At 38.0% G+C, this 10,135-nt stretch overlaps 1 protein-coding gene across 1 annotated transcript in view; it reads right to left on the bottom strand.

The window, feature by feature from the left end:
• DNAH8 (dynein axonemal heavy chain 8) overlaps window positions 1–10,135 on the bottom strand; it is a 383,298-nt gene that overhangs the window by 335,831 nt on the left and 37,332 nt on the right. Inside the window, 5 exon segments of the mRNA XM_023734112.1 lie at window positions 1,621–1,748; window positions 2,715–2,814; window positions 3,961–4,037; window positions 6,570–6,767; window positions 9,131–9,277. Coding sequence (XP_023589880.1) covers window positions 1,621–1,748; window positions 2,715–2,814; window positions 3,961–4,037; window positions 6,570–6,767; window positions 9,131–9,277 — 650 coding nt within the window.

Below are 10,135 nucleotides of genomic sequence, written 5' to 3'. Positions count from 1 at the left end.
TTTTTTTTTTTTTTTTTCAGAGCTGGGGAAGGCCATACAAGCTACAAATAGAAGAATGAAACGTTATCAGTAGAGAGGGGAAATTAGAAAAGGAAAGAAAGGATGTAAAAGCAGAGGGCCCTGACCCTACAGCCAGCCCTAGGCATTAAGAGCCTCTTCCTCCAATTCTTTATCCCCCTCCTCACTCTTCTGGACAAGATGTGATTGTCTGATTTTCCTTGAACTGTGATCTCCTGAAGGAGTCCTGGTGGTGCAGTGGTTAAGCACTCGGTTGCTAACCAAAAAGTCAGCAGTTCAAACCCACCACCCTCTCCATGGGAGAAAGATGTGGCAGTCTGCTTCCAAAAAGATTTACAGTCTTGGAAACCCTATGGGGCAGATCTACTCTGTCTTACAGGGTCGCTATGACTCAGAATTGACTCGATGACAGTGGGTTTGGTTTTGGGTGATCTGAATATCAGGGCAAATTCCTAAATCCCAGCAAAAAAAAGTGACTGTATATCAAACGAAAATCAAATTTCTTTATGTAAAACTTGGAAGTTTTAGGTTTCAATTCACATACGTCAAACAGGGCAATCTCTGCTCTGCCACCATGAAAGTCAATCAGCAATTGAGGCCCCCCCCCCAGCTCTTGTCTCAGGCCAGAGATTTAATTCATGTATTTATTTTTTAGAATTCAGAACAATAAAATCAATGATGGCAGCAAATGAAAACAATAGAAACTCAGTATTTAATAATGATTAGATAATAAAATTACTTGCAAGCCTATTGTTTTGTAGCTATTTTGTTCTATATTTAGGCATAACACACAACACCAAGTAAACCAAGTCTACTCTGTTATTCTGTCTTTTAAAAACAACAAAAAGGCAAACTTGCAGTTTGAGAAAGCCAGTAGGGTCTAAGACCATCCTGGTGTTTTTCAGAAATCTAATAACCTTAAGGACGTGGAAAGTGAATATATTCTATTGTACTCTGCCCTATGAGCCCTGGTGGTGCAGTGGTTAAGCAGTTTGGCTACTAACCAAAAAGGTCAGCGGATCAAACGCACCAGGCGCTCTGCGGGAGAAAGATGTGGCAGTCTGCTTCCATAAAAAGATTTACAGTCTCGGAAACCCTATGGGGCAGTTCTACTCGGTCCTGTAGGGTCACTATGAGTCAGAATCAACTCAATGGCAACGGATTTTGTTTTTTGGTTTTTGTTTTTTTAACCCTGCCGTAGGTCTCAGTTCTTTATATAGGAATATATTTTTTGAATAATCTTCACTAAATATATATCAGTGACCTATCTGTCCACAGATAGAAGCAAGCTTCAGCACTGGGCCTGTGCCTTATTGTGTTTTCAAAACAATTATTTTTAAAAATCCTATATAAAGTCTTCTGAGTTATTAAAAGACATAAAGTTAAAAGATTCCTCCCTTTAGAGATTACTATAATTAAACGGTTTATCTATCCTACATGAAAGAATTGGCTTAGTCTATCCCAAGCATATTTATAAACTAAATTTTCTTTGCTTGGTAAAAAGAATTGGCTCTAACTACTTTATTGGACGCAGATATTATAGGGTAAAATAAATCTCTTGTATGAAAACCACTATAATCCATATATGACCATTTTAATTACTGGCTTACAAAGAAATAGTTGATGGGCTCACTTATCCGGCGGTAGAGTTGCCTCACCCAAAGTATTTTTCCTGCTATAGGAGGCATGTTGCGAGCAAGAGGGGGGTCATCTTTTTGAGAATGATAAAGCTGTAATTAAAGAGCTGGTATTAATGTTTGAAATTCGATACAATGAAGAAGGCCAAAAATATACAGATATATTTGTATCAATGTTTTACCATTATTCACGTTTTATATGCAGTATGTGGTCAATAAATATACTGATACACTTTAGAGATGATAACCTGAGACTGGGATTGCTGGATTGTATGGTACTTCTATTTCTAGCTTTTTAAGGAAGTGCCAAATCAATTTCCAAAGTGGTTGTACCAGTTTACATTCCCACCAACAGTGTATAAGTGTTCCAGTCTCTCCACAACCTCTCCAGCATTTATTATTTTGTGTTTTTGGGATTAATGCTAGCCTTGTTGGGGTGAGATGGTATCTCATTGTAGTTTTGATTTGCATTTCTCTAATGGCTAATGATCGTGAACATTTTCTCATGTGTCTTTTAGCCGCCTGAATGTCTTCTTTGGTGAAGTCAATATGGCATTACTTTTGATATCTTGTTGCCGTTGAGCATAAATTCATTCTGTCTTTGTCCTGGCTCCCTTTCCTTAGGTCCATCTCCCAGGTTCTCCTTTCTCTAATGACTACCTCTACCCTCGGCCCAGGTCTCTACATATTATTGCTGCCCCTCCTTAACCTTACATGTATTTTTTTTTCCTGCCCTTATCCCATATTTTAAGGAGGTATTCAAAAAAGGGAGCTCACAGTAACATTATATCTGCCTCCATAGCCCATATTTCTATACATAAAAAACAATCATTGAAATGAGCTTTGCCATACATACCTGGATACTGTGGTGAAAAGACAGCAAAGGGGTGTAAATGTGGCTGTCCAGAGACAAACATTGCCAGCACCTTCCCACATATAAAGGGGAGCATCAGAGGAACTTTGCAGTGAAAAGAGTGCCCTGAAAAGCTTGGCAAATACTTTTGGAATTTTTTTCATCGTGAACTAATACACCATTCTATTTATAAACACAATACTTGCCTTCTTAATAGCTTCAAGTTCGGCCACATAATACTGAAGAATCCGCTCAATTGTGTGGTTTATTTCTAACTGAAGACAGGGAATGTTCAGCTTCTGGAACCTAAAAGTAATTGAAGTCTGAATAATTAAAAAGGAAATGAGAAATATACTTAAGAATTGCTGTAGTACTAAATACCCATTCATTCTTTTGACAAATATTCATACCTGGAATGAACGTGTTGTGCTAGGATACAGAGATGAATAAGACAGGTGTGGTCCAAGCCCTTATAGAGCCTATAGTTATCTTACAGAAAAGGCAGCTATCAACCAAGAGTTACAAAAATAATTATTTAAATTACAAGGGTGCTGGGAATGCATATGGAGCCCTGGTGGCGCAGTGGTTAAGAGCTCGGCTGCTAAGCAAAGGGGTGGCAGTTCGAATCCACCGAGTGCTCCTTGGAAACCCTATAGGGCAGTTCTACTCTGTGCTATAGGGTCGCAACGAGTCAGAATCGACTGGACGGCAACGGGTTTAGTTTTTGGTTTGGTGGGAATGCCTATAATAGGGGTACCTGCCGTCTGTACAGTACTGTCCCTCATAAAAATGATATCATGTGTGTTTTGACTCTCAATGATCATCTCATGAGATAAGGTCTCACGAGGTATAAGCCATCATTTTGGAGATGTGGAATACGGCAAAGTCAGACCCAAACCTCGATCTGCTGGCTCTTGGGGGAAAGTTCCAAACGGGTCCCTGACATGAGTCATGAGCCCTCCCCAAGCTGGAAGAGAACTGTCTCTAGTCCAGCTTGTCCTTAATCGGGGCTTCCCTGCCCTTTGGGGGAACACTGCTCTCAGGAACAGAGGGAAAGGAAGCTGCAGGAGGGAAAGTGGAAAGTGCTGAGATCTACTATTCTTAGATAATTTTACTTTTAGAACTTTTTTCAGTATGTAGAATTAAATATTATTTGTTCCCTTTCCAGTAACACCTATGAAATTAACCTCAAACATATGACATGGCTGGGAAAAGAAAGGGAAATAATTTCATCTTCTTATTTAAAGAGTTCCTGCTACAAAAATAAAAGGGCAATGAGATATACTATATTTCAAATTTTTACTAGTCTACTTAGAGGTACTTGAAAGGTTAATGTTTTTAAGTTTTGACGTTTATGTAGGAGAGAGTTCCAAAACATCTTATTTGAAATTGCATTTTCAGATATAAAGTTATCCCATCTAGAAACTATACTGCTGAAAACATTACAAATACCGTTGAAGAAGCTGAAGAGCCTGCTGAGAAGATAAGATTTTTCCAAAAGTACTGTTCATAAATGCCTGTATTTGTACCTAAAAGAAAATATTAATATTTAAATGATTATTCATATTAATGAGATTAGTTAATGGTTTAATGATTAATGACTTTCCTACAGAACCATAATAGCTGTGAACACGTCTCGCATCTAAGCATATAGTCCTGCTCTGTCCAGTACAGTAGCCATTGGCCACAAGACGTCACTGAGCACTTGGATGTCACTGAGCACTTGAATGTCACTACTTGGAAGTGAGATGTGCTGTAAATGTAAAATACACACTGGATTTCAAAGACTTGGCATGAAATACAGTAAAAGATCTCATTAATGATTTTTATATTGATGATATGATGAAATGACAAAATTTTTACATATCTTGGGTTGAATAAAATGTTCACCTGTTTCTTTTTATTTTAATTAATGTGGCTACTAGAAAAATTAAAGTTACATATGGTGGCTTGCATTTGTGGCTCATTATTAATTGGCTGTTGATGATCTGGAGAATTAGCAAAAGGAGTAATATCTCTTACCAAGCATGTTTCTTTGGGATATTTAGAATTTTTAAGCATGCTGGAAGAAAAGGTATAAACATCCAGGGCCAAAAGGACCAAACACTGCTGCCCTCAGAAACCTCTTTGTCATTCATTGTTAAGGAGGAACAGGAAGTTCTTCCCAAGAAGCCTTCCATCCCAAGCAGTGAGCTCCAAACTGCAGGCACCCAACCAATGGGACTAAACCACTCTTTGTAAATTACTTTTACTTTTAGATCCATAATGGTATGGCCCACTAATATATACCGTACCCACTAATCAAACATTGGAAAAGGAAGGATGATTAAAACACTGATACCTAAAACAATTCAGTTAAATATTAAAAAGTTAATATGGTCTCTGAACTTACTGAAAGCTTAAATTTGTATCTAAGACCACAGTAAAAATTTTATAACATATAATATTTCTTAATAAATCGTAACAACACTTTAAGAGGTAATATGTTGCTTTTTAAAAAAACCAAATTCCTATTGCCATAAAGATTTAACTCCTAAAGCATTTTGGAAGCAAACTTCACCCGGCCCACCTAGCCAACACAAAAGTAATAACTAAAAAATAATATTTCTTAATATCAAGGAGTCTAACGTTCAAAAACTAAAAGGAAAGCTATGCCAAAAAAAAAAGTATTGCTAGAAATTTAGGATATTTCTTAGGTGTATTGTCCAGATTATGTGTAATGTAGTTTTTGAAGAGGTTTTTTTGTTTGTTTGTTTGTTTTTAAATAAATAAATGAGAGGGGACACTGAGTCTGTTCATGGTGATGAAAAAATTTGGAAACAGATAGTGGTAATGGTTGCACAACGTGATGAACGTAAATAAAGTCACTGAATCGTACATGTAAAAATGTTGAAATGGCAAATGCTTTCTTATATATTTATGTGTTGTTGTTGTGTGCCATCAAGTCAATTTCAACTCCTAGTGGCCCTATATGACAGAGTAGAACTGCCCCATAGGGTTTCCTAGGTTGCAATCTTTACAGAAGCAGACTGCCAGGTCTTTTCTCCTGCGGAGGAACCGATGACCTTTCAATTAGCAGCCAAGCACTTAACCATTGCACCACCAGGGCTCCATATATATATACTTACCACAATAAAAAAAAAAAAAAAATGAGGGGGAAAGAAAAAAAACACCTTTATGGCAAGAATCTCAGACTCTGAAAGTAGACTGAGTATATTCTTGCCCCTTGCTGTGTCTCCAGGGCATTCTGCAGCAAAGAGGAGACCATGCCCTGGGGTTATACCTGGTTCTACGGTAGTTTTTGGCAAGAGAGTAACTAAGGTCATATAACCCCAAAAGCTGAGAAAGAAATATGTTACAGCCTCACCTGACATACTTTTTACCTAGCCTTCATCCCTCTCATGCCCTTAACCTATGACACAGGGGATGAGGGTCACTTCAGAGCTATCCTCTACAGCTGCAAAGAGAATGTGGATTTAAAGGGCAGGGGCCAGGGGAAGAGTGATTCACCTTCCTCATCTGCTCTCAAATCTTTTCACTCTTAAAACAAAGAATAAGGATTACAAGTTCTCTCTCAGACTGGAAAAATGACATTGGTTCCTTGGCACAACAAAAATCAAGCACAAATTTTAACGTAAATTAAAAATGAACTCTAGCTACAATAGCCTTTTGGGCTTCTGCCTATTCACGGTCATCTTGTATAGAATACCTTGATTTTTCATTTAAAAGAAAAAGGAAAATATTTTGTGGATCAGTTAAAAATTATTCACACTGGCAAATATTTCTTTTATCAGTTTTCAAGAGTAATTTATAATAAAACCAAATAACCAAACCCACAGCTGTGGAGTCAATTCCAACTCATAGCAACCCTATAGGACATAGGGTTTCCAAGGAGTAGCTGGTGGATTTGAACTGCGGACTTTTTGGTTAGCAGCCAAACACTTAACCACTGCGCCACCAAGGATCCAATTTATAATAAAAGAAATAGTAAATACATGAATGCTCACTACTGTTGATAACATTTCAGCTTTACCAAAGTGAAAGTATGTATAATCACTTACCTCTAAACTATTGATTTTGGCCATGAACTCTAAGAAATCTGTTTCAAATTCTGTCCTTCTTGGATCCAGAATGTCATACTGCTTTTTCTTAACCCCTTGATATATATTTTTGAATTTTATTGCCATAATATCTATTCCCTCTATGGTAGAATTACTCAAGGCTGAGTATGTTTGCACAATAGTTATCATTTCTGTAATCTTAAAAAGAAAGGTGATATTTTATTTTAAAAATCAGATACTAATATCAATACCCTTCCCTAAGAGTCTAAGCTCTTAACAAATTATTGATTGTAAAAACAAATCAATAAGTACGCCGTGGATTCATTTAGTTAAAACCAACCAGAAGAGATAAACTAGAATACAAACCTCTGTCCTCATACTAATCTTACGCTATTTAAGACAGATGATGTTCCATCATATCCAGATAGAGTTCACAACCTCCGCTGATAGCCTCTTTCAGAATGTAATCATATCGTCTTTCAAGAAAGAGAGAAAGACTTGAGTAAAAGCCCTTGCCGATATCTAAACAGATATCCATCATTTCACTGGATTCAAAAGCTTTACCATTCTTCTTGGCCCTAACTGTAGTTCTCATATGTAAAGCTTAGCACAAATCCACATTTGTTCTCCCTATAATACTTACAAGGAGCCCCGGTGGCGATCTGCTCCCCAATAGATTACCACCTAGAAAACCCTATCGGGCAGTTCTACTCTGTCACATGGAGTTGCTACAAACCAAAATCAACTCCTCAGCAAGTTAACAACGATAACAATGACACCTACACTCAGGACTACTGCAATCACGTCTGACTCGTAAGCCAACAAAAACAAGGAAAACCCTCAATGAGATGGATTGACAAAATAGCCATAACAATGAACTCAAACCACCAATGATCATGAAGGTGGCACAGGACCAGGTAACATTTCATTCTGCTATAAATACGGGTGCCATGAGTCAGAGCTGACTCAACAGCAACTAACAACAACATCTGACCCCTAAAGAGTACAGGATTACCCTCATATGGACTTATTTTATTTCTGAAATAAATGTGCCAACACCTCTACAGGTACTTCAAAATAATCTTTCATGTCCACAGACTATTCAGTTCTTTAATCTTCAACAGTGACTCCCATTTTTATTCCTGCTTTGGAGAACAACGCTCAAAGCTCTCCAGGGCTGACCCGTTTGTCTGATGGACAGAAAGTAAATCTTTTCTTGAGGGAAGTCCTCCAAATACTGCATGCCATGAAGGCAACACAACTGGTCCTTCTGCACAGCCAGCAGAATTCACATAAAGTTCCTGCACATGTCAACCCAGAACAGCCATTTTCAGAGCAACTGTTCTTACTCTACTATTTCTACACACTTAAAAAAACCACTGTCATCCTAGAAGCCAGCCCAAACCTGGAGGAGATACAGGCCCCTCAGGGGATTTACAACTTGCCTTATGTGCTCTATATAAACATGGGAAGCAAAGGCAGGTCATAGCTGATTACCATGACTGACTTCTTTGTTGCTGCTATGTGGTATGGGGGTAGTGGGGGAGGCTAACTTTAAAAGGCCAAGCCTCCCTTCCTCTTTGTGGAACAGCTCCTGAATGGGGCCTAATAATTTGACCCATGGCAACACTCATACAACTGGACATCTGTCCCTAAAAAAATCCTTACTACTCACAAAAAAACAACCCCATATAATGGTTTCTTAGATATGACATCAAAAAGCAGAAACAACAAACAAAAAAAAAAAATAGATAAACCGGACTTCATCAAATTAAAAACTTTTGTGTTTCAAAGGACATCATCAAGAAAGTAAAAAGACAACACACTGAGTGAGAAAAAAGGTTTGCAAACCATGTATCTGATAAGGGACTTGTATCCAGAATACATAAAGAACTCTTACAAGTCAGTAATAAAACGAAGAATAACTCAATTAAAATAATACTCAAATAATCCTTAAAATCAAACGCTACTGGTGGCTCTGTGAAATGGTGCGATTGCCTTGGGTTACATACAGTCTGGCAGTTTCTCAAAAGGTTAAACGTTGTTTCCAAGGAGCCTCTGATATGGGCTATCCTATATCCCCTGAAAAAAATAACACTGTCCCCAGCCAGTGGCAATAAACAAAGCAAAAGTACAGAAGTTTCTAAACCATGTCTGCTCAGCAATTTTTATGTATATACTGACCTAGAAAGAGAAGGCGCCTGTAATGCCCAGACATTCCACAACTACGGACCTCTGCCAGGTACTGCAGGTATTTCAGCCTAACACAATGGTTAAGAACAGAGGCTTCTAAGTTCAAGTTCCATAGGTGGAAGTAGAACTGAGGTCTTGAGAGAGGTAAAAGTTTGCAATAGTTTTTGTGTGACTAGCAGAGGGCAGTAACCAAGAATGAAAAAAAAAAACAAGCTATAATAAAATACATCGATTCGTGAATAAGATCAAATGGGTTACATCAACAGTGAGACAAGAGTTTTGCAACAATAAGTCCCAACAGAGCTACATAAAGTATGAAATAACCAAAAAGGTGTGGTGAGGGTGGGTTACTGTGACATAATGCTTACCTTCTCCAGTCTTTTACAGAAAGCTTCAAATTTCCCAAATATATACATTTCTGAAACCTCAAAAGATTTTTCCCCTGAGGATTCTAAAATCTGTTTTCTTGTTTTGTGGAAAGACGTCTGATACTCCTTGAATAGAAAAATGCAATCCTATAAGAAGATTAAAAAGGGGAGGGTGGGGGTAGGGAAAGAAAGACTGGTGAAAGATTTGTTCAGGAGTCAGAACTTCTTTCTTTACGAAGAACCAAGATCTAAGTCATGTCAGCCCCTTAACAGGCTCCTCTGATGCTGTTAACACTTAAAAATTCAACTTCTCCGCCTACACTCTGAAGGATCAGTGTAAATCAATATAGTTTTAAAATTTACATCATATTTTCATCTTCTTCATCCTCCCTACCCTCTCTTAAGTATTATCCTACATACACTAGCAGGTGATGGTGTAGACACCTTATTATTTGTTTTTACATTTTCATGGCTAATTAAACTTCCAGGAGGCTCAGAAATGATCTAGTCAAACTTCTCTATTCAATTGCATAAAAACATTAAGACTTTGCAACACTAATTTATCACCCCAATCCTTATTTCTCCACAGGATATCATAAAGCCTTTGACAAGTGCTTTTCTGAAATCCCAGTATTAGACTACAGCTATGCCACTGCCGGATTCTGTCCGGCTAGTGCACCTATTAGAAATAACACAAAGAACAGGATCACTGGGGTCCAGTGGGGATTCATTGTCGTGTCCAGCTAACATTTCCTAAGACTCAAACCATTTTTTAAAATAATATATTGTTAAACTTTCTCAAAGCCAGCAACGGCCAGTCGAGTCTTTTGCACGATGCCATCTCTCTGGTTCTGACTCTTCGACCTTCCTCTTCTCCATTTAAGGACCCTTGTGGCTGCTGACCAAAAGGTTGGCAGTTCAAATCCACCAGCTGCTCCTTGAAAACTCTATGGGGGCAGTTCTACTCTGTCCTATAGGGTCGCTATAAGTCAGAATCGACTCAAA

This window comes from Trichechus manatus, unplaced genomic scaffold (genome assembly GCF_000243295.1).
Source record: "Trichechus manatus latirostris isolate Lorelei unplaced genomic scaffold, TriManLat1.0 scaffold00065, whole genome shotgun sequence".
NCBI classification, from domain to species: Eukaryota; Metazoa; Chordata; class Mammalia; order Sirenia; family Trichechidae; genus Trichechus; species Trichechus manatus.
The sequence above is the reverse complement of the archived record's forward strand: the minus strand, read 5'-3'. Positions and strand labels throughout refer to the sequence as shown.